The sequence below is a fragment of the Molothrus ater genome, chromosome 13 (genome assembly GCF_012460135.2).
Source record: "Molothrus ater isolate BHLD 08-10-18 breed brown headed cowbird chromosome 13, BPBGC_Mater_1.1, whole genome shotgun sequence".
Lineage (NCBI taxonomy): Eukaryota > Metazoa > Chordata > Aves > Passeriformes > Icteridae > Molothrus > Molothrus ater.
In genome coordinates this window covers 7,395,700-7,420,818 of record NC_050490.2, presented here as the reverse complement: position 1 = coordinate 7,420,818, position 25,119 = coordinate 7,395,700, and the positions used below count along the sequence as shown (strand labels likewise).

Here is a 25,119-nt window from a genome sequence, read left to right as displayed (position 1 = left end):
ATCAAAAAACATCCTATTAAATCAAAGACCTGTAAGTCAATATCTTTTTTTCTATTAACCCATATTTTGACTCATGAAAGCAGTTTCATAAAGCAAGTCCCTGACAGATTCCATGATATCAACCACACTGACTAACATTCACTGATTGTAGTGAAGGTTAACAGAAGCTTTCCAGCCTCCTCAGTCAGGTACCACTCTCCAGAAGGAAGAGTGACTGCCATAAACATTACTGTTGCTAACTCTCTGTGCAGTCTCTCAGGTATTTTATGTGGTACCTTACACTTTATGCCTTTTGCATGCTCTATTTCAAAACCATCTCCACTTCTATTACACAAGATGGTTAAAAGGCTCAATGAATAAAAACATCAGCAAACTGAAGACAGGCAGTACCTGTACAACTGGTTTTATCCAGGTAGTGGTTCTAGAATTGTGATCTATATAATATGACCTTCCTTTTTCATCTTGTCGTTCTTCCCAGCCTGGGGGTAATCCAGATGAAGTAGGCAGTAACTAAATATTAGTGATAACAGACAAAAAACAATTAAGGAAACTATGAAACTTACTGTGAAAAGGTTTTCCTCTGTCAATTTAAAACAACAAAACTATATTCCAGAAGATTCATTACTTTTATGAGCTGGATAAAATAGATAAGAAGTATTTAAGTCCTTTCTGAATAGTATGAAGTAACAGATTTTTTTTTTTTTTGTTTATACAAAATTCAAACTCCTCATGTTAAAGGATTCATTTATATACCTGGTTTAGGCTGATCCAGCCTGGTACTTCTGGCTATGAGATCAGTTTGCAGTGTCACCATAAAAGCAAAATGGAATGTGGTATAGCTTTTAATTAGAAGTAAACAATTAGAAGGCAAACCATTTGAAAAATGAAACTCAGATCATCAGGGCAAGACTACTTCCTTCTGCAGGCTATGCATCAAGATAATGCTAAACAAAGCTGAAACGTGGAAGCTTTACAGCTGAACCAGACCCATAATGGCCATTTTGTCAGGACAGCTGCTGGGCAAGGAAGGCCAAATCTCATTTGAGATGTCAACAGCTAACACAGCTAAAAGCCTGTGTTTTTTGAAAAATGACTTACCACTGGATGTGCAGGCTGCTCTTCAAGTCTGTATGTCTGCAGACTACCTCTTCTGCTGGAATGGTTCTTGAAGGAGTGGAGAGGAATGACACATTAGCTATTACTGCAGCTTTAAGGATGGCAGCAAGCAGCCAGCAATGGTTATCACACTTCAAGCTAGTACAGTTTCCATCCTGAGCAAAGTTGTATTTATTTCAAAACATTATTTAATATCGTATTTTTCAACCTCTTGTTTTAACAGCTAGAAACATCAAGTTCACAGAGTCTATTATAATCTTAGAATGATAGAGGCTTGTGAAAGTTCAGATTACTCTAGCAATAGATGTTTTGGCATGTAAAACATGAATTACAAATAGTTACAGAACAACTGAATTTACAGTATAGAACTTTTTGTGCTGTCAGTAAAGTCTGTGATAGAGCAGAACTAACACAACTTTCCAGAGAGTAAATTAGGTCAATAATGAAAAAGTATGAGAGTCTGAGATAATCAGTTTGAGAAGAGCTAAATCCCTAGACTTTGCCTAAGTGTCCATCTTCCTGCCCACAGCCACATTTAGATCTCACTTACTACTTCATTAGACACCAGTATTTCATTTTGCTCCAGAATTTCCACAGCTACTTGAAGGATTTCTCCCTATCCACATACTACTGAAGTACTTCAAAGAAAAAACATTATTAACTTCTAAAGTTTTTTTTGTGGGGGAGTGGGGTGTAATGCAGGTGAAAAAAGGCAACACTGCCATTCTAGCTGACTCTTGCAAATAATTTGAACATCTGCTTCTTTCTTTGCTCAGGCCACCCAAGCAAGCTGAAATAACAGTTTCTTTGCTACCCATTGAATGCTGAACAGCAGAGATCAAGTAAAGTCTTGTTACTTTTACCTGACTGTTTCCAGCGACACTAGTGATACATTTGTACAAACTCAGATAAACATTGTCAATTCCAAATTTACATTTGGAAGGGCATTCGTAACATCACACAAACTAATGATTATTTCAATACCAAAATCTAACAGACTAGAAGGCCTGGGTCACCTCTAAAGGCTTTCCTCAATGGACAGTGGATTTCTCACGTCACATATCAGGTTACAAGGCTGTTTGTGGAGCTCGGGTTTCACAGGACAGCTGAGCTGGTTTTTAATTGCTTGCTACCACACCACCAAAAAGTCGAGTTTCACCCTGGTTACATGCTCCTGCTGTTTCCCCTCTGTTACTGTAGCATTTGTCAGACAACCTAGCATGCTGTTTCAGTTGTTCAAAGAGCAAAAAAGCAGCGCTGGGGAAAAGAGAGTAGTCTTCTGCTGGGTTAGCAAGCTGAACAGTCTCATGCAGAGGTCTGGCAAGTTCCACAGCTGGCACAAGGGCTGTGGAGCTGTATGAGCAAGCTCCCTGTTTTGCTGCTAAGGAAGCAGCAGGTTTACACAACCCAATCATAAAACCTTATCCCAATATTCAGAATGAAAAATGGTCAATCTTCGAACTTTTTCTAATTGGAAAAGTAACTCACATAGCACAACTCCCTTAGAAATAAGCTTTCAAGAAACAGATTTTTCATTCATAGTTTTCAGCACTCTACAACACTAGACTAAAAGGTAGATTTACAGACTGAAAAATAGTTCACACATATCTGTTTTAACCTCAGGCAGAATTCCATATAAGCAAAGCAGAGAGGAAGAAAATGCTTGCTTAGATGGGATTCTACAGCAAAAAGACTATTCTTAAAGTGTGTGCATTTGAGATTGAAATTAAAAATATAATTCCTAAATAAAGTATTTATGGATCTAATTCTATCAGAACAAGTAGAAAAATAATTTACAGCGTAGGCTGTTGACTGGCCAGTAGCTGGACTTCCAGAGGTAGTAAGTCTGTTACTCAATTCTTCTGCAAGATGACTCTGTATATCACAGCTACTCTGCGAGAGAGGTATTTGAACATTCTGACTGCTGTACATTGTTGCCTCATCTTCAGTTATAATTTCCCAGCTCTTTAAAAGGAAAACAAAGGGAAAACATTTTTAAAAAGTAGTTGCAAGTTACAATTAGTTAAGACAAGCTTTCTGAGTAGGCTAGATTAAAACCACCAGCTGCATTTCAGCAAGACATCAGTTGAGCTGCACTGTTTTACCTCAGGGGAATCTCTGTTGTCGGTGCTCTCCGTATCCTCGGATATCTGTCGCCGGTGAGTGAACACGTGCTGGGCCTCCAGCTGCACACTGCCCAGGTCTGCAGCAGCCACGCTGTCCCTGAGGGGCAGCGTGGGAGAAGTCAGCTAACAGCAGCCTGAGTTTATCTTTCAACAGTAAGCCAGGCTAACAGCAAAAACATACATCACAGTCATTCTGGCAGAAGAAAAAGAAACAGTCTGGACGATATAAATTAATGTAAACTGTTTAAGATGAATAAGCATTTATGTCAATGTGAAGTGTAAGCTGAAGAACTAGGTAGCATTCTGGGGCGGGAACAAAAAAAATAAGGCAGACAATTGAACAAAGTCCCTGATGGAAGGAAGAAAACAGGCTGAAAACTGAAAAATTATTTAGCTTCCATTCCTATAGTTGTTATCTCTCCAGCTACAACCTGTTTCTATTTGAACACAGTTCCACAGCACAGTACAGTCACAATGATCCCTAGCCAGTGACCACTGCATGAGGGCTTCCAAGTGAAGTGAGGGAAAGCTCTCTACTAATTTTCAAGCTGTTCACTTTTCATTTTTCCTTGCTTTCAATATAACTAGGGTGAATCACATTAGCTAATAAAAGACTTGAATTTGCAGGCTAAAAGACTTACTGTGCAGTTGGTCTTTTCCACTGTGTTCTTCTGAACTCATGATTGACATAGTAGGTCCTGCCGAGGATGTCTTGTCTCTCTTCCCAGCCTGAAGGCAGTGGAGGAGATTCCTGCTGCTGCTGTTGTGGCTGGCTAGCAGCCTCTGGTTGGTCCAATATAATCCACCCAGGCTGAAAGACATAATATAACTACCTTTAATACTACAGGAGTAGAAAAACATATCTTAATTTTTCAAGCCACTCCCCCTTTTAAGGTGTAGTTCATCTTAAGCCAGTAAATTTGACTCTGGTCTTAGTGTGTTTATTTCTAAAAAATGACAGGGCATATTATGCATGCAGAAATCTTATTTTTAACTCAAGATCCTTAAATATATTAGTAACAGAGGTTGTTAATTCCAGGAAAATAAACAGCATTCAGAGAATACATTAAAAGCTTAAATACTGTCATTTCATAATATGCTGCAAATGTATGAGACAGGTGAACACACCCTTCTGTAACAAAGTTTAATTACAGCAAATTTGGCAATGCTGAATAGAGTTAGTTCTGGAAAAGAAATCAATTAATCTGCAATGGATGTGCTTAAAAAGATCACATATATATGGTAGGTAAAATCAAAATGCCCCTATGAATTGGAGAGAGTTGAAATTCTAAAACCAGAGAGATGTTAGTGTCTGCCTGGAGTCCAAAAAAATTCAACAGTACCTACAACAGAAACTTCAACACCTTCAATTATATGCACAATACAAGCAATCACTTTTAACTGGTTTGTTTCTAAAACACTATTTATAGCTTAGTGATTCCTAAAATTCATTTTTCAGCAATAAACACATTTTTCCCACCTCTAATTCTTCAGCCTGTTCTGTGGTTTCTTCTTCAGACCCATTGTTTTTAGGTAAGTAAGTCATTTTTAATCTAAGGTGGCCTTTGACTCTTGATTTATGGCTGCACAAGAAAAAATAAACTTATTTTATTGTGCACTTGGTAAAACAAAACAGCTGAAAAAGCACAGCTAGAGGATTATTCTTAAGTGCTCCAACACAAACTTGACTTTCTATAATTTACATTAATAAAGTTCTATAATAGCATTGAGGCTTCAGACTTCTGAATACAGTAAGTACTTAAAATAATGCTGACATTTTAGTAGAACATCAAGATCTTAGAAATGGCTACTCAAATTTCTTTGATGAAAACAGAAAAACTTAGAAAATGCATATGTAGTTACAACTAATCACCTAAGAGCATTATTTAGATATAAAAATTAGAATTTCCATGTGGTATTTACCAACCTTCTTGGATGAAGAACGAAATCCTTAAACGTATATGGTCTCTCCATACTTGGATTTTCTGTCTGGAATAAGAATTTTTTTCAAGAAAAATCTTTATCAAGTACTTGAAATCAAAGAAAACCATCGGAAATTTCCAGTTGATTTCTTTGAAGGCCTTGTAATAACATTTTAAAATTTAAATTACAGGTTCAGGTACAGTAACAGTAATACCAGCTTTACTCTTAGCAGTAAGACCAATACTCTGGTTCAAGAAAACAACAATTACCTTTCAGTGCCTATGCACATTACACAATGAAACACCTGCTCTTGGAAAGGGCTTGCCATGGTTGCTACCCTGTTTTTAAGACAGTTTCTGATAAATCTGTTAGTATCTGCTAATGCTTTGAGACTTCAGAAGAAAATGAAAAATCTTTTTTATTTCAATGTTCTTTGTGATATTTCTTGAAAACTGATTATCTGCCTTGCAAAAGGATTACAAGAAACATCAAAAAATTAACCAAAGCAACAGTAGCTCTATTTCCCACTTACCCTCATTTTTGTATCTGTTTATGTGAATAATGAACAGTACAAATAAATTTACAGACTTTAAAGAAATATTTTAAGACATGACAATAATTACAGTCTCTTTGTATCTTTAAGACTGTAAAACTCTGGAAAAGCTAAAAGCACTCCAGTACTGAAAAACAAGGTAACCTACACTGTTTTATAAATATCAGCACTGAAAAACCCTAAACAGATCTACAAAATAAAACAAGGAACCCACAGAGCAGGAGAATTGAATCACTTTATTACCACTATTGTTGGCTTCCTTAGATGACTAATAGAGTGCATATAGAAATATTTTTCCCCTTTCACAGTTTTAAAAACAAACAAAAAATACAAACCGGTAACTGATAAAGAGGAATATCCACTTGTCCAAGAAAATCATCTCGAGTCTACAAAAAACAAAAACAAACACAGAAAGTTGAAAGCTGCCAAGTGTTTTAAAACCATTGTCCCCCACACCCTGATAGCACACCAATGCTTTCTTAGAACCTGAAGGCACTTTTGAATATAACAATATTCAAAAATAACTTGTTCTGTAATGCCTAACAGGCAATAACTTGTTCTGTACAGAGCAAGTTTGGCATTCACATTCTCTGAACAGAGAGAGATAACTCTCTCACAGGTTTTTTCCTGGAGAAGCACAGAGAGAAGAAGAGAAAACAATTCTTATCTCTACTTGCTGCTCCTGTTGTTTTTGCACATGTGGAATGTGTCAGGAGGATTGTTTACCTGAAGTGATTGGTCAATTAGATTCTGCTGAAGATTGTTTTGTTTCCTTAGCCAATCACTCAAAGCTGTGTCCTGACTGTCTGGAGACAGTCATGAGTTTTTCTTTAGTATTCTTTAATATTCTTTGTAGTATAGTACCTCTTTAATATAGTATAGTATAATGTAATATAATATAGTTTAATAAAGCAATTGCTCAGCCTTCTGAATCAATGGAGTCAGATGCCAATCATTCCCTGCTCAGGGGTCCCCTAGTTTACTACAAGTAAGTTCTGACTGACCCAACCCTCTGAGCCTTGGACAGTTCTGCCTTCCTCAAAACAAAATTTGTGGGAGCTGGGGGTGGAGATTTAGACTGCTTACAATATTATACAGGCTAATGTTACCAAAACAGGAGAGTTGGTCAGCATCAGGACTGAGACTGTCAGTATCTCCATTGTCCTAAAGGACCCTCCTCCTAGGAGGGCCCAACAATTTCCATAAACCTAGGCAGCTGTTTCAAACAGGCATGTATAAACATTTTTTTTCTTTTCCAAATCATACAGCTACTGTCAAAGCTAGCAAGAAGCAAAAGTAAGTGTAATCTGTGGTAAGTGCTTTGGAAGTTCCAGCAATTCCAGTGGTCCCAAGCTTGGCATGAAAATCTGTTAGAACTATGAAAAAATGCCTTCTGTCTACACACATTGCAGAGTTTAGTTTTAATAATGACCATCCAAAAGATTTTACCTGACCTGGATGTCTGGACTGTCCAGCTGGGACCAGACTATGAACACAGCAGCTGTCAGACCAGGGCAGGGACTGACAATACACGGGATCACTGCACACTTGACTTTTCATCAAGGATTTTTGTTTGCCAAAAAAATTACAATTTCAGTAATCTACACAGGCAATATCAGTATTCACCAATAATCACCACCAGCAGTACTTAATTTGACTTCTTGCTGGATTACTGGAGCATGTGCTAAGTTGCTTCAAATTAATTCTTGATTTGAAAACCTTTGTGAACCTCCACAAAAGCAGGAAAATTTATTATAAGGGTCATTTAACATGAAGACATATCAGTGCCTGTGGAATAAACTCAGGTCAGCATGCAATTTTTTGAAGGTATGTATAAGCTTATGGCTTTAATAAAAAACCCCTACACTACAACAAGAATACACTTTTTTGCACAGACTGAGGAGCTGTAAAAGTCTTCAACTCTGTGGCTTGTGCAACCTCTGAAACTCTAGGCCTCCTGATTTTTCTAGCAAACAAAAAATTTGGTGCCTATTCTTTCCTAAATCTGTTGTTGCATTTATTCAAACTAATCAACCAGAATTTTAATGTTTGTCCACAAAACTTTTCACCACAAGGCTCTGCAGCTTGCTGACATCTATTTCCTTCACCTCAGGCCAACACCATGTGTTCCAATTTTCTTCTGGAAAACTTATTTTCATTTTCAATTCAAATGTTTTACAGCCTTAAAACTCCAGCTCAATCCAATCAGTTTTTGGTCCCTCTGACATTAAAGTACAGGTATTTCTTGAAGCAGTTCTTTTTGCCTTAGTAATTCTGGTACTTTTTTTCCTTAGCTCTGTTGTCCTAAGTTCATCCTTTTAACCTATAAGTCATACATGTATTTAGAGAATCAGTGTCTCTCTCACATGGGCCTCTAATTTTTACACCTGCAAAAAGTGCAACTAGATTGTCATAGGGGATCAAATGTAGAAATTTGGAGATATGTCACTTCAAATTCTGTTTGCAGTGTGGATGCCATGTTCAGATCTGAAGGGGACAAAAATGAAAATATATACAAAACATCCAGTGTTTTAGTCCACAAACTTATTTGAGACAGAAAGCTACAACAGGTTTCATACCTGTGGAGGCTTCCCTGAACTACTGAAGGAACACTTTCTGTGCTATTATAGACCACAGGACTCTGGAAAAAAATAGTTATCATTTTTGCCTATGAGGTTCTTTTTTAAATGGCACAGCACATACCTTAGACATGTTAAAAGGCTTAGTATTTGTAAAGTTCTTGGCAATCCTCAAGTGGAACATGCCTTCCAAATAAATTATTGGAATGTGGGACAAAAGTTTGCTCTATTTTAGAAACCCTCAGAACATTGTGTTTGTTACCAGCATAATTTGAGTGTGGGCTCCTGTTATTCACTTTATTATTCTGCTGTCTCTCCTCCTATTTTTAGCAGAGTTAGCCTCGATAACCAACTCTTTTAACAGTACTTTCTCCTCCAGCCAGAAAGCACAACCCTGAGTGGAGATTTTTGTTGACCTCCAAACAACTAACACATAAATCAGATAGCAGGAATGATCTCCAGCAATGTGTCCCCCCATGACAAGCTGACTAACTGCCTGCCAAGAGGTGCCAGAGCAGCAACAGACATTGCACACAGGAACAACTAAATGCCAGCAGAGCTGAAACTGTTTGGATCTCTGTTTCATCAGAGCAGGCAACACACACAAGTGGGTCAGTTGTTCTTGTCAACTTCTAATTTCTTAACAGCCAGAGAACTCAAACTTTCTGCTTGGCATAAACCTCAATTAATGATATACTGCACTAACAGAGAGGCCTTGTATTTTACTGATTCACTGGTTTAGTCTATAGAAAGTTATTAAAAACAGGCGAGGACAGACAGCTGCTGTACACAATTCATCTGAAGAAATCCAGTGCAATGCCAAAGCATTCAAAGAAAAGCACCAAAAGACAGTAATTCTGTTCAAAACTAATTTTCATCTATTTTATGAATATATGCTTACTAAGTTTTAGATTTTGGACCTTTTTTCCTGCAACTCCCATCAGAAATTGAAGTAGATTTTAAACAGACATGCTTATCTGAGTCACACATTTAATAGCAGTTCTGAGAACATATCCCAGAATTTAGCAGGTTTGAAAATGGGTCACGGAATTTAATGCCTTTCTTAATTGCTGGATTCACCACACAGCCTTTTGAAACAGCTCTTGTATAAAACCAGGGTGTTGAAATAACAAGTATTTTCTCTACCAATTTTTGTGACAAATGTTTGGTGGTATTAGTGCATTAATTAGAATCCAAGCATATTCCCAGTCTTTTTCTGAATAAACAGGCAGCTGGTTGTGCACAGGTTGGTCTTTGCACAGAAATCCACAGCTGTATGGCAAAACAAGAAAGCATACAGCTTTTATTGGAGGGAACATAAGTATCAATTCAAATTGAAAAAACAAACAGTGATCTGGACTATCGCTGCTTAAGAAAACATGAGCTCAATAGATGCCTTATAAAACCAACATTCTTCTTGCTTAAACACCCAAACATCAACATTAGTTACAAGCTTGATGAGAATGAAAAAAACTTTCCTGAGCTACACTAGCAAATTCAAGTATTTTTCTTTTTATGCTGCACTGAGTGTACTATTTGGTTCTCTTAAACTCTAAATTGAAAAAAGTGAGCATTTTTTTCTTCCATAAAATACTGCCAGCATATGCTATTCATCATGAAAAAGTTACAGTTTCAAAAAACAAGATTCAATTATGACATGAAGATTGTACCAAATTCACAGATTCCACAAGTAATATTTTCTCTATCTTGCAATGCAATAAATACTTGGTTGCATGGAATTCATTACAGTCCCAGTCTCCTGTATTTTTAAGGGGGACCTGTGGATTGTGAGGAGTTTTTTTTTTTTTTTAATGACACGTAGGCATTTCTTTAGAGCTGGCATCTATGACACAGAGATAAGACCCTATCAGCATTTTCAAAATAGGGAGAATACATACTGTTAGGTCAAGGGTTATTACACAACATGTGTTTGTGCAGGACCCACAGCCCTGCTGGCTGTTTCAACAGCAAGGTGTCAGCACAACATGCCTCAGCAGTTTTACCATCTGTTTAACAGACAGCATTTAGAAATGACACTGAGGTTATTTTCACTAATTCTCTTTCTCACTTCCAAAGATATTTTCAGACAACTGCTTATCTAAAGACCAGAGTAAAAGCATCATCTGTTTCTCCATTTATAGCTTACACATTTTATATGGCACCAAAATCTTACCACTTCCTTAAAAGCTCATGTTTAGTTTACAGTACTTTTACAACAACGTTCATATATCAAGCCACTCAATGTGTGCTTCTTTGAGAACTTGTCCTTAAAGTTTATTAACAATGAAATTTAAGACAGCTTTTTTTTCACACAGTTCACAGGAAGGCAAGTTGTCTAATGTAACCAAAGCATACTTCAGAACAACATAAACTGAGAACATGTCAAAAGTTATTAATGCATTAATTTTATTCATCAGAGCTTCGAGTTCCTTTGGTTTGATGTATGTATGTATCAAACAAACTACTATATAAAAAACAGATACATTACATTCTATGAAAAGTCAAAAGCCAATCCAGACTTGCTGTCCTGTGTTAAATCTGCCAATATTCACCACAAAAAAATTAGAAAACAGTACCAAATATTTAATTAGGTACTATTTCAACAAGTCATTCCTGACATCAAATCAGTTATCTTCATAATAGTATAAAAACATAAAACTCTTGCATCTGTTTGTGAAAGCTTTTTTTGCCATATCTTAAGACTTCAAAGAAAGTTTGTTTTTCAAACTCTTGTAGTAACAATTCCAGGTGCACTTTCACCTTCTCCATTTAACACTATAAAGCTTAAAACACAGAAATGTCAAACTCTATCAAATGTTAAAACTGCATGTGTAATTTGCTCCCAGAAGTAACAACAGATAAACCAGATATTGCAGATGTTTACTGCAGTGGCTTATTAACACATTCAGCTGAAGGACTTCATACAGTCAATCAACCTTTTGCTTTTCAGAGCAAGAGAGAAGAAATAGAATTAAAAACAAGATAAACCACTTTTCTCCAAAAGGGAGACAATTGGAGCATGTCTGCATCATGGTCTCACTTCTGTGAAGTTCATTGATCCAGTTCAGGATCACACAGAGCTATAAAGTCAGGCTGAACCTGGAAGCTGCTTTTCAGCCCTAAATTCAATCAGTTGGCCAGGGCACTACAGGTACCTGGCCACTTCTTAGAGAATGAGCCTAGAGCAGGGCTGGATGCAGGCTGCATGGTCTCACCCTGCTCCAAAGTCAGTCCAGCAGTTTTTAAAAGCATTCCTAAGCCTACTGTTGATGCAAATGCAGCATCAACACCAGCTCAGGCCTGCCCTGTGCCTGTGCAGCAGCACTCAGCTAGTGGCCACTGCCAGCCACACCACAGCTTTGCACACCCAGCTTCAGCCCTCAGCCACCCCTGAACAGGAGTCTCAAGCCCCACATCGACCTCTCCCAGCCCCAAGACCAAACCTCTTGCTGCCAGGTGTAAGGGCAGACACAGCACCTGGCCAGAGCAGAACTCAGTGGTTGGGTTTGTTTTAAGGTCTGCTGTGCTCAAGCTATAAATCCCACCTGTCCAAAACCAGTCTGCATGAACTGACCTTGGATGCCTCAACCTCTAATGACAAAAGGTGACCACAACACAAATAATCCAACTACAATCACTTTTCCAACAAAACAGTATGACAATTTATTTCAGACAAGCTCAAGAACACTACCAAAGTTATATTACACTTCCCACCTCAAACATTGTTTTATTAGCCAGATGTTAGCCACTTCAGATTTCTCATTAATAAGCTAAATATTTGTCCCAAAACAAACTTAGTAGAAACAATGAATAGTAGAATAACTGGCTAATGTAGAAACTCTATTGAAAAATAAGTAATGGTCATAATGAATTCTAGAATTCCTTTTCCTTAAAGAGCCCTTGTACTTAGACTTTACTGAAGAGGCTGTCTCTCCCTTATGCTAGGAAAATCCCTGATTGCCAGAGAAATCATCCAGGTCTGAAAGAATCCAGTTCTGTGTTTCTTACCACATTCCTCTTACTGAGTAGCTGGAGTGTCTCATTTGCATTTTAATACACCCTAACTTCAATGACTCCAATTCAAGTTTGTATGTAATTTCAGCCAGGAACTTGCTGATGTCCTTCTTAAATTCTGTTTGCTTATGTTACAGTTGATACAGCTGAAAGCAGCCCAAGGTCTCAAACAATAATTGCAGCTATCTGTAAACTTTTCAGTTTATTGTAAACTATCAAGACAGAAAAAAAGAATGACGCACTCTCTTGAAACAGAGATGATTATAGATCCATAAACTAACACTGCAATGAGCTACAAACATTTTGCTGGCTGCATTCCCAAATCAGCATGTTCTGTTTGTCACAGGGAATAAGGAAAAAAGTACACTTGAAACAGAGACACTTCACAGAAATGCAGGGCAGTCCCCTTCAGACAAGGGTGAAAGTCAGTCATAAGCAAGTGACTGAAAAGGCCACTCAGTTTTGCTTACTTGCTTAATCTGTGAAATTCATCCACTTCTGGAAGATGAGAAAACACTTGTTGGAACACAGAAGAGCACTCTGCCAAGGGTGAGGGGAGAGCATTTCTACCACTTGATCCTCTGTGGCTGCAAGGGCTGAGCAGGCACCAGAGAGCCTGGGGGTCAGATTAACACTCTGCCTACCCTTGTATCCTTTCCATGTAATGGCCAGGAGCAGATGCTTAAGGAATAATAATAACAGTGGCAATTAAGAACAGTACTTCCCTTGATACAACCCCTAGTTTCCAATGAATAAGTGGTCATGGACCTCTTGATCCTGACATTAAAATACATATTGAAAATACCCTTTGATGGACCTTTCTTCAACTTACCTAACTTCTTAAAATCCATTTCTACTTTTGATATGCAGATCTTGAAACAATTTTCTCAGCAACACATAGAAGAGCATCTTTCTAAAAAAGTGGAATGGAAAAATTCACCTTCCCTAAAGCATAGTTTTATAAATTCCCTCTATACCACCTTTTTTTTTTCCAAAGCTGAAAATCCCTGGCCTACTTAGTGTTTCTCCTCACATAAAGCTCACCCCAGTCTTGCAAACCTTCTTTTTTTAGTTCTGTTATCCATGCTTCCTGAAAAGGGACCCCTAAAAAAATACATGCCATGCCCTTATGGTTTGTACAATTCCATAATGGTGGGTTTAATTTTGTTAGTTTATTTCTTCCCTAATAAATCCTAAGCTTTTATTTGCCTGTCAATAAGATCTGAGCTGGCATTTTCAGCAAGTCTTTCCCCATGACACAAACCATTTCCTGACCAGTATTGGAGGCCATCACCAAGGGTACATCATTAGCTGCTTTTCATGTGTGCAATACTTGGCATTTTTCAACACTAATTTCCTAATTGCCTATTTGGAAAAAAAAATTAAATTAAAGCAATGATCCTGTCTCATATCTAAAAGCCTGCAAGTTCTTCAGGTAATGAGGAGTAAAGGAAAAATGTCTCTAGCTTGCCCTGTGAACAAGTTTTACTTTAACACATTCTTGTAGGGATACCACATTTTAAAAAACAGAGTAACTATAGCTTGTGGCAGCATTAAAGAAGCCACAGCATCAACGCTACCCACTCTCTCATGGAAGATTAAAAGGACATGAATCACCCTGAAGGCTGGATAATTACATATTTACATAAGCTGTTTCAGGAGGCCTGCTCTGCATGGTTTTGCAGTTTTAGTTTCCCCATTTTCTTCTGGCAAGAGAAACCTGCCCAAATTCAGTTCAGCTGCAGACTGTAAACAGAATTAGGCTAATCATAATCTCCACAGAGCACAATCAAATAAAACTTTTCCTTAATATGTACATGTAATGTTTGCTGAGGACTGCAAAGTGCTAGAGCTTTAATATACTGGTATATTCAAGTATCTGCTTCCCTAGAGTATGATGATATTCTGAAAGTTACATATGGCTCATAGTTGCCAAATATAACCTGTGAAACCTGAAAAACTTCGGGGATTGAGTTATTACCAAATAATGTTACTTGATCACTTCCTTTGCATCACTTTCCTAATGCATGCACATAGCAGGCTGTAAGATCTATCCCATCCTTTGTGTGCCATCTTTTTGTTCCCCTGAAGGACTGCTAATCAAAAGCTAAAGCATGAAGAAAGGTAGAGAAGAAGTTGTAACTAAACTCTCCATTTAAGCAAGATGAAAACCAGAAGAAATTAGTACCAGCTATTAAAGCACCACATGTCATTAAAGTACAGAAGCAGGAAATTACCTACAACTAATTATAAATTGTTCATTATTATGATTAACACAGTTTCCACTGTCTTCCCTTCAATGTAGTGATGTATACTTCAACTTTCAAAATTTGTCTGAGACACAACACATACACTCCTATGTGACTGAAGTCTAACCTAATCACCCCCACAATTCCTCAGAAAGACACAACCTTCCCTTCAAGCCCAACTCTCCCTGACTGAACTGACAGACCATGACACAGCAATGCACCACATGCTCCTGTAATGTGATCCTCCCAGATATGCAATACTGAACAATATGAAAGTTGTTAGATTATGAGGTTACCACAGCACAGCAGCATAAAGTGATGCCAATTTGTGCTTTGCTTTGTATTGGCTCCATAATCTTCTGCTTTTGCTGCTCCTTTTCCACCTCACCTCCTTGCACAGATTTGGGGCACTGATACACATGCAGCCCTTTGCTCCATGTGCAAAGCTGGAGCTGAGCCACAGCTGTCCTTCCCTTCCCCTGGCACTCCTCCCTGGCTGGATAAATGTTTTCTGGAAGGGAGTTATGCCATGACAGAAGCTCTACACCTAAGGAGAATGCAAGAGACAAAACAACCTCAGACTACCCAGCACTAACTTGTGGTGCAGCATTTATCAAAGGAATCACAATCTTCCAGACACAGGTTCTGGTACCCTCAGCATGTTCAGATCAGCTGGGAAGTTATTCAAGAGAGAAATCCTCACACACACAGCCCCCTCAAATTACTGTTTTACTAAATTTAAATTTAGTACAGCAAGATTCAAATAGCATCTTTTATGAAGGCAAAGTTCCAGAGTTCGGTGAAAAAAGCTCAAGAGTTCCAACTAAAAGGTTTCCCTTACGTGAATCTGACAGTAGAAAAACAATTTGGTTATTTTACACCATCTCTGAAGTTTGGGAGTTTTTTTGCTTCCAAACACGTCATTTCAATAACTAGAGACAAAACTCGAGCAAAATTACTTGTAAGGCCTATAACAGAATTTATTCCCTCAATCGCATAAGAAATGATTTTAAAGTTATACAGCTGCTGAAATAGACTTGCACGTACATTTACAATATTCACATTATCCAATAGAGAGTGATACTGATGGGGAGGAATAGCTAATGGCAACAGGGATGTCAACATGATGTTCTAGTTGTAGAAGAGATTAACAGAAGTTTTAAATTTTTAGAAGTTTATGTTCTACAAGAACTGGAACTGTATTCACTGTTTCTGCCTTCCTCTGTACCTCTTGGACTTCACGTATGTACGATGACAAGTAACCTGTTCCCTTACTCACTCCTACCCTCCCAATCCACATCTCTGATGTCAAAATACATAGTCAAGGACAACCTTCAATGCTATAACCATGGACTTCTTTCTTTCTTTCTCCTTCTTCACATAAATGAAATTCCAATATCTATTAGAGAACCTCTTCAATAAGTTCCCAGTAAAGACCAGCAGTCACACACTGGCCACCACCATTCCCCATTTTGTAACTTAATTAAAAAGAATCCAAAGCCAGTTGTCATAGAAATGGTGTTGATTTTTTTTAAGCCAGCCTTTAACAAGCTGTTGATTATGGAAAGCAGGAAATGTGATCCTAGGTGGCTGAAGGCTGGTAGCAAGGCATGGAAGAAAAGAATGCATGGACCTTTTGCTGCTTCAGCCTCTGGAGTCTCTGACCACAGCACTGATTTGATTTCATGGCTGCCCTGTACAGATAGCTGACATTACTAAATGCTACTCCAGTATCAACTTGTTAAATTTGAACCCAGACTCAGCATATCAATATACTAGGCTAGACTAACTGGAGTCAAGAGAAATATTTTGGGAGTTGTTTATTTTTAAATGAGTCACAATACACCATGATAATTAACTGGACTATGTAATTAAATGATTGCCATAGAATCTGTTGTATTGGTCACAAAGATTAATAACAAATACAATGCTATTTATCTATTTTATTCCAGTCAGTTACTGAACTGCTGTGAAGTCAGCTATGGCTTTTGCTTGGTTTGGTGGAGGAAGCTTTTACATTTTTTGATAACATGTTTTATAGATTATTTACCTATTTACTGGTTTTACATAAAAACTGAAAATAGCCATTTGAGGACTGAAAATTTTCTGTACCTGATGTTTGTGTCAACCCATTGTAAACACTGCTCCTGGGAACTGAAACAAACTACCACCAGTCCAGTGTCCTAGGAGGTTTGCTGGAAATGTTAGCTAACAGTCCAATCCTGAACTTGGATTAAAATACAGATTATCTTTCATATCAGCTGCCATTAAACACAGAGATCAGCAGTGCAAGTTGATGAGAAATGTAATTGAAGTGCATGACTCAACATATTTTTACAATATACTTTCAAAATAACTGACACATTTTAATTAGTCTGGATCTAATCTCTTTGTGCTTATTGTGGATGTTACCCCTGACTTTACAGTGAGATTTTGGGAAGAAGAATCACCAAACAATATATACACATATATATATAATGATTATCTGTATTCCACTGTGGGTTTTATAAAGAATCTTAAGCATAAATCACAGTTTCCCAAGAAGGAAAGAGCATTTTTTTAAGCTCTAAACAAAATGCACTGAAGAAGTCAAAGTGTAGAATCATCAGGCACTGCTCTAAGGGCAATAAAAGACTGAAAATTCCAGGCTAAGACCTCCAAGGTGTCTTACTAGTTTAGACAGGGATTGTCATTATTGTAAGGTCTTTGGCAAAAAGCCCTTTGCTTAAACAAACATATTCATTACATGGTAGTAGTGTCAAATCAATGAGAATAAGTTCTTAAAACAATTTTAGTAACCATCAATTGTTGCACTTTTATCAGCATTCATAACTAAAAATATTCAGATAATTGAAGTCCTCACAATGTTATTTAAACAAGGCTTAAAAAATCTACCTTCTATGTGGCCTATGCTTTACTAACTGCCTCAAGAGTTAATAAGAGTAGACACCTCTACCAGCAGTTTAGCTGGACATGAGTTTCATTACAAAAAAAAAAATATATATTTAAAATAAGCCTTCTAGACCCAAGGACCGTAATTTGAACAGCAATGTTGTTGGAAGAGGTATTAAGTTACTCAGTACTGCTCAGGCTGAAATAGTAGCTGGAAGGAGGAAAAAAAGAGTGAGAGGAAACTGAAAATTCCTGTGGTTCAGGGTGTATACAGAAACAAATGGTATTTACAGTTTCCCTGCTCAAATATGACTTATCTTTAATTCTACATACAACAAACTGTTCTGTAAAATAAAGCCTAACTAAAAGATCACTCATTTTTACCCACTTTATATGCAACTTCAGTAACTACTATTAATTCACTGAAAAGCTAAGTGTTTATAACTGCAAAATTTAATCTGAAGTTCAAATGACTCCCATGTCTCCATAACTAGACAAGAAAATCCCTCTGAGCTCATGTAAACAGCAAACTATTGTTTAAAAATCTATTAAATACGCTTATTTCACAGCAACACCTATTTACCTATGCCCCATATTCTAAGAAACTAATTTAAAACTCAAATGTTTCACATAATTAAAAAATTAGCTTCCTAATGGTGACAATTTGACACCACTAGGAAACTCTGAAATCACTGCACTTAAGTCTTGGTTGCAAACTTTTACTACTTTCCAGCTAAATTTCAACTCTAAGATAGCATCACATTTTTCTATAAACCACAACACTCACCTTCTGGGGCCTCCACAAAGTGCTAGACATTTCCCTTTTAGAGGTTCCATATCTTTTCCTAACACCAGTTGTGTTTCCTTCATTCCCAGCATTGAACTGTATGTGCAACTGAGACGTCCTTGCACTATGACACTTGTATTTAAGGCTGGATAAGCAGCAAGAAACTTTTTGGCGTGATCCTTCCAAGGAAACACTTCTTTGTAAAATATGGGGAGCTTTGCTCATCTGTGCATTCGGTCTTCCTAGTTCATTTATATTAATCTGATATTCGGAATCTGTTTTTGAGGGTAGACATGCAGATGTGCTACGCTCCAGTTTTAAATGAGGGTATTTTGTACCAGAGTGCAGATTTAACTCTGGACTGCAAGAGCCATTAACCATTTCACTGCTTGATGCAAATGCTCTTTGTTTAAGATGAACTGAAACACATGGGAAGCCATCAGGTACTTCTTCACAAGTTGCCTGCTGAGGACCACTCAAAATTTGACTTTTGTCCTGTAATGATGCATTCAAATAAAGTGGGCGGATGTCTCTGACCTCGCCAGAAGAGCAAACTGTTTTAGACAGTCTAAGTCCATTGACTGCTGTTGAAAGGAATCCCTTGGAAATGGTCTGATCTTCTTTTTGTGCCAGCTCACTAGGAGAAATAATTAATTTATGAGATGTTTGATAGGTGCCTCTGTGTGGTAGCTGACCGGAGCTTACTGGAGAAGCTGGAGGAGTACTGGAAGGACTCCTAGGAAAAATAACCAGTGACGAACAACGTCGCAATGGAATTTTAGTTTTCTTCCTCACTGACAAAGCATCTTGGTCAAAAGTAGTATTACTTCTGTACAGTGTTTCCTGAGATGAGGTGCTCCTGGAGGGATTACATTTGTTTCCAGTGCTTCTATATGAAGAGTCACCATGTGCAACACTACCACAGAAAGTACTGTCACTTGTCCAAAGAGTGCCACTGCCACTGTCACTGATGACACTGTTAGAATATGAACCTCCATCACTTGTGGTACTTGCACATGATCCGTAGTCACTGCCAGCACTGCTGAACGAGCCACTGTCACTTGCTGCAATGCTGCTGAGGCTGCCTCTGCCCAGAGCAGCACTGCTCAGAAGGCTGTCATTAGATCGATGGTCAGACACGGCTCCAGCACCGCAGCTCCCTTCGCTACCAACACCAATGAATGAAGTGTCTTCACCAGCAGCCACGGCATCACCAAACCTAGAACATCCACTCTGCTTCCTAGACTGCAAGGAAATGTGCAGTGAACTGCTCTTTTTTATTTGCAGTGAAGAAATAGTTGTGCTTTTCTCTGGATTAATTACTTGTTGCACTACAGGTGCATAAGCAGCTTGTCTAGGAATTAGTTTCACTTGTGTAAAGCTAGGTGCAGAACTCTGCGATTTTTTGAAGTACATACAATTATTCCTATCCAAAAAATCTTCAGAGGTTTCTGATAATGGGTCTGTGTTGCTTCTTTGGGTAGCAAAATGCAATCTTAACCGTCGTGCCATTTGTTCTCATTTCCACGCATGTTAGCAAATGAAAACCACAAAGATCCTTCAGCAGAAAGGCTACAGGCAGCTGCACAGAACCCAGAGCTGGTACATTGCAACAGTAAAAGCCCATAAAAGTCACAGTCTTTGTCCTAATTTCTACAAGATACTAGCATTTTAAAAGAAAGTACCTCTTGAAATAAGTCAGCCATTCCTTGAACTGTAGTTTCTGGACTGTCGTTGATTGCTTGCAGTCAGAATGCCTTCATTTAAAAAGCACTTATGTTCCAAGACCTCAGCTGCGACACACTGACAAACACTACTGACCTTGTTTCAATTACACCTTCTGGAATTTGCATAAATGAATGCTATAATAGGCTTCCAGAACTTGCAGGCTGCAAACAGCAACGCCTGCTGCGGCTGCACGAGCTGAGTCAATGTGTCCGTACTTTCCTCAGCAGCGTATGACTGCTAATATTTTTACCCATAGGTTTAGAATTACAGGAAGTTGGTAGGAATGAAGTCCCATATAATTGAGTATCAAGTCCAGGATTGAATTTCCAAATAGTAACCATGCTAGCAAACTGCTGAGGTCTGAATTATGCACAAACTAGTGAAATAAGCCTCCTCTCCCTTAAGAAAATGTTTTTCTGCGCTATTTAAATAAAACTTGAAAGCAATCTGGCATTATCTTGCAATCCACATGCTGCTAAGCAATCACGCTTTCTAAAGATCTGCACATAGTAGAACCCTCTGTGCTTATTAATTCATAATTTTAAATGAGGTACAACTGAAAAGGAGCCAAAAACAAGTTTTGCTGGTTAATAATTTGGCATTTGTTTTTATTTCGAGTTTGACCTTTTCTAACTACAGCTGTTAAAGGTAGAAAGAAACAAAATTACTCTTACAAATCTAACTACCTCATCTTATTTGCTGGAAGCCCAGAGTAAGGACACATTCATTACAGTTCAATGTGATTTGCAGATATGTGACCAGCTACACAAACTTTAGAACACTGAACTAAGTATGCACAGAGATAAAAAGCATTACCAAACAGAATTGCAGAAGAAAGCTATTCTGTATATGTACACACAAACTGCCTCATAGATTCATAACTTTTTTTTTTTCATTTTCATTTTTTAAAGAAAATGATCAGCATGTCAAGAAATTAATATACTGTAAATTCTTCCAAGAGTAAAGGGATTGAAAATTCCTACAAAATGTTTCACTGGCTCATATAATCTGTAGAGGTCCTTTGCTGGCACCTAGTGGGACTTCTGATAAAAGACAATCTTGAATCCTGCTGTTAAGTGGGATTTTTGTTGTGGGTTTTGTTTTGAAAAACACCAACATTTGGCCATGAATGTACTTTTGAATACATAAGCCATATATGATGCAGTACTGAATGCTACTGCACTAACATGAAATTACTTAGTGCTGCTCAAAGAGTACAAACAGAAGAGAACACTAGGCCATTTGTACTTTTATAGGTCATACTACTAGGAGTTTTTTCTGCTTCATATTTATTTAACCTTTACTGTATTTTAAGCTAGAAGGCAGTAAAATTAACATTTATACCTCCTTCCCAAAAAAGAGCCAAGAATCAAATTCACAGTACCTTGTTTGCAAGAAACAAATTTGTTTTCTAATTATACTCCAGGGCTTACTTAACCTCCATTACCTGAATTCCATTATTAGAATGCAGCAATAAATGAATACTAGCTTATTCATAAAAAGCCAACAAATACAACACTTCATTTATTTCATTATAACCAACAGGGCTCCTTCTAAAGTTATATGTTGGTGGGGACTGGGATGGGGAGAGAAGAGGAAAGGAAAATACCATGAAAGTCACATTTGTACTTCAAGCAATACAGTAAAAAATACCCAAAAAATCAAACAAACCAAAAACATCAGCAAGTGACCCTAAGATATGTGAGCAAAAAATAAAAAATGCATTTCTTAAGGCTTCTTCTCTCCCCAAGAACAAATATATTAGTGGCACAGTTCATAACATGTTGGTGTGATGTGAAGTGCAACCATTGGGGGTGCTGGTTTCTTTCAGTAAAAGCATTACCTTCTCCCACAGTGGATGATCTGAAATGTTTTGTTCAATTTTACTAAAGAAATCCTAAACAAAACAATAAACTGACATAATTTGGTAACTGAAGGCTTAAGATTGCAGCAAAATGTCTCTCTTCCTCAGCTATACTTGTATAGGTATTGCCAGCCAACTGGCAGCTTTCTCAGGCAATGTAAAATGGCTTTTAAAGTGTTAAATTCAATGTTGCTGAACTAGAGTTGGCATAGAAATAAACTAAAAGTTAGTATTTTTAAAATATATCGATAGTTCAATTCAAAGCTTAGCATCATTAATTTCTTCAGTATCAATAACAGATTTAGGCACTTACTTTGCAATATACTTAAATTGTGGCAAGATACTGTAAGACAGATAGCAAGAGGTGTGGTCTCTTCATTGATTCATCTCCTAAGTGATCTCCACCTTCTTCTTGACATTTTTCTAGTGTGTTTTTAAAGACAACCTTAATTAAAGACTCTGCAAACCACTCAAGCCCTTTATTCTACCAAGGATTTGCAAGTCAGAAGAACAAACTAGATTTAGCACTCCTTTAGCAAATCCAAGACAAGTGATTTTTGAAAAGTTTTAAAGCTATTACAAGAAGATTTCAAAACTCTGACTGCTAGGGATATAACCAATGCAGCAAGACCTGAAATTGAACCTAAACTCTGAAGAAAAGGTTTTGAGGCTGGTATTCAAGAACACAACATTTCTTAAAAACAAGCAGGTATTTCTGGCTTCCATTTATCCCTAAAAGTTAAAGGGAATAAAAGCACTTGAGAGAAAATTTTGTAAAGAGGAAATTAACCACTGGGAGGACACAAATATGAGAATATTTCAATTTTACCAGATTGCTCACATTTAGACTTTAAACAGTCATCCAGTAGGTAGATGAAAGAACACTGAAAATAACAGAATAAAACACTAAAATAGCAGAAGATGAAACACCTTTTGATCATAGCTACTTAGCAAGGCACCTATGATTTTTGACATGTGAGGATGAATTATTAGAAGTGGGGGAGCTTGTCAACACTAAATAACAATCATAGCTAAGGCAACAATTTGTCTTACTTGAAACAACCCAAGACATTTGGGATAAAAATGGTTTCTGAGAGCAAGCTGAAGAGAAATAGGGATATGGGCTTTTCCATTCACCAAGTGAGATGGAAACAATGAAAAATATAGGGATTTTATTACAGAACTATAGAGTGACTGATGAGGTCATGACACTTTGATCTCTAAATATAATCATGCATGGGAAACAAAGCACCATTTCCCAGTTGATACCAACAAAATATTTAACTGGTTCCTCTCCATAAGCAAACAGAACAAACAACTTGTATATTTAGATTAGAGAAAGAATGTGAAGGAGTTCTATTGGAAAACAGAAAGAAAACATTGGCCTTCTCCCCCCATAAAATCAAGAATCCTACTTTCTGATCATGCCTCGTGGCTTCCAGGTGGTGGCAGCAATGCTCTAACGAGACATGCAATGGACAGAGTACTTTGACGTCGTGAGGAATATGCTCTAGCCCATAATACTATGTCCACATGAAAATCTGAGCATCCTGAAAAACCACATTTGACCCCCCATGTAGGAACAAGTGCTTGTGATTCCCTTTAACACTGCTTTTAAATAAATCAAAGAGACATCATATTTTGAATACTTGGGACAGGTGATATCATCAGTTAAGTAGTAAATGGCCTGGGGACTGTGTAATGCCTATGACTAAGAAACAAGCTCCCTCCTTAAATCTCATTATTCTAGGCAGTTTGCACTTATATTTACACACATTTTCACTCTTCCCAACCTCAGAAGAGCAGCACCTTCACAGAAGATGCAATGGTTTACTGAACACATGCATTTTAGGAAAGAATGTTTTTCATGGCCAACACACTACTCAAGCACAAAGCACAAAGAGATCCCTTATTTGGAATGAAACTGTGTTTGGCCTGCAAGAGCACTCAACCCCTTCCATTAGTTCCAAACTCCTGCAGAAGGGAAAGGTGTCTATCTTAGTGACAAGGAACATCAGTGAAACAGATGCAAGTGTCATGACTGTACTGCTACAAGCTTACTCACAATGAAACACACAGACAAATACAGGTAATCAGACATCTGGACACAAAATGAGAGCTTGGGTCAGAGGAGGAATTTTGATTTCACTGAGATAAAAGCACAAGCCAGCTCTATCTCACCAGTGACCTGCCATTCAGAGTGACACCTATCTACAAGATCACAATCCATTGTTCACTTCTTGAGCTTTCCAAAGAAAATCTGTGTATGCTTTCTTTGATGCTACTCCTCACACACTGAAGAAGCTTCTCACACCACATCTCAATACTGCTTTGTTTGTAGGGAAAAATAAACATCCAATGCAGAGCTTTCAATATCACCAAAGAATTTGGTCCTGTCATGTGAACAGCACTATGAAAGAATGATGCTTTCATGAGTTAAAGCACATTAGAAGTTTACAGTAATAATATAACTGCTTCAGAGCTTCAGGAGTGTGGTAATGTCAGATAAATAATCAGGTCTGCCTTTAGCTTTAGGTTTCATTATAGAAATTAAGGTTGTTTGGAGTGGGTTTTTTACCCACATTGAATCTTGATGGACTTGCTTTCATTCAAGTCTTTAATACACTGCAAAATGAACACAAAAAGACCTACCAAACGGTTTTCATCAAATACTTCAAAAAGCAGTCTGTGTTTCTGAGGATTAACCTATGAAAAAGAAGTATAGTGATAATTAACATATGTACTGAATTCCAGCACTTGTCTTCAGCAAAATCTCTGTGTTTTGGAAAGAAATACCAAAGGTCTTTATTAAACAGCAAATTTATACCCTGCTGCCATTCTACTATGCAATGCATTTCTACTAGAACCAATAAGCCATAACTGGTACTATCCCAAACTGTTTCTAAATCCGTGCACATGCTTTCAAACATTCACAGAATAAAGAAGGCAACGCCAAGACTGAAAATCTGACATTAGTCCCAGAGTTAACAAAAGTATTTCTAAGGAAAGCAGTTTGTGAGCCTTTTAGAACATTAATTGTGGAGTTATTTCTGAATTAGGGAAGAGTTCTGAAGTGGGGAGAGTAGTGAGTAGTTTTTCCCAATGTGTAATATATCCAACATGTAATAAGGCTATGAACAAAATCACTTACTCTAAATAAGAGTTCTTCATTCCATTTTGGGTTTAAAGACTATGTGCAGAGGAACAAAAAAAAAAAAAGAGAGAGCATTAGTTATACTGATAATTCTGTACAATTGCATATAATTTTTGATGCATTACACATTTTAT

General features: G+C 37.5%; 1 protein-coding gene across 2 annotated transcripts in view; it reads right to left on the bottom strand.

The window, feature by feature from the left end:
- NEDD4 (NEDD4 E3 ubiquitin protein ligase) overlaps positions 1–25,119 on the bottom strand; it is a 51,597-nt gene that overhangs the window by 13,719 nt on the left and 12,759 nt on the right. Inside the window, exons 4-13 of one of the 2 annotated variants that reach the window (XM_036389611.1) lie at positions 24,983–25,021; positions 24,484–24,537; positions 6,054–6,104; positions 5,170–5,231; positions 4,723–4,825; positions 3,884–4,053; positions 3,222–3,339; positions 2,914–3,081; positions 1,099–1,164; positions 391–510 (exon numbers count right to left, since the gene is read on the bottom strand). In XM_036389611.1, the coding sequence (XP_036245504.1) occupies positions 391–510; positions 1,099–1,164; positions 2,914–3,081; positions 3,222–3,339; positions 3,884–4,053; positions 4,723–4,825; positions 5,170–5,231; positions 6,054–6,104; positions 24,484–24,537; positions 24,983–25,021 (951 nt within the window). Of the gene's footprint in view, positions 1–390; positions 511–1,098; positions 1,165–2,913; positions 3,082–3,221; positions 3,340–3,883; positions 4,054–4,722; positions 4,826–5,169; positions 5,232–6,053; positions 6,105–18,239; positions 19,930–24,483; positions 24,538–24,982; positions 25,022–25,119 lie in introns of those variants that run through there. The other variant, XM_036389610.1, reaches the window with a different exon arrangement.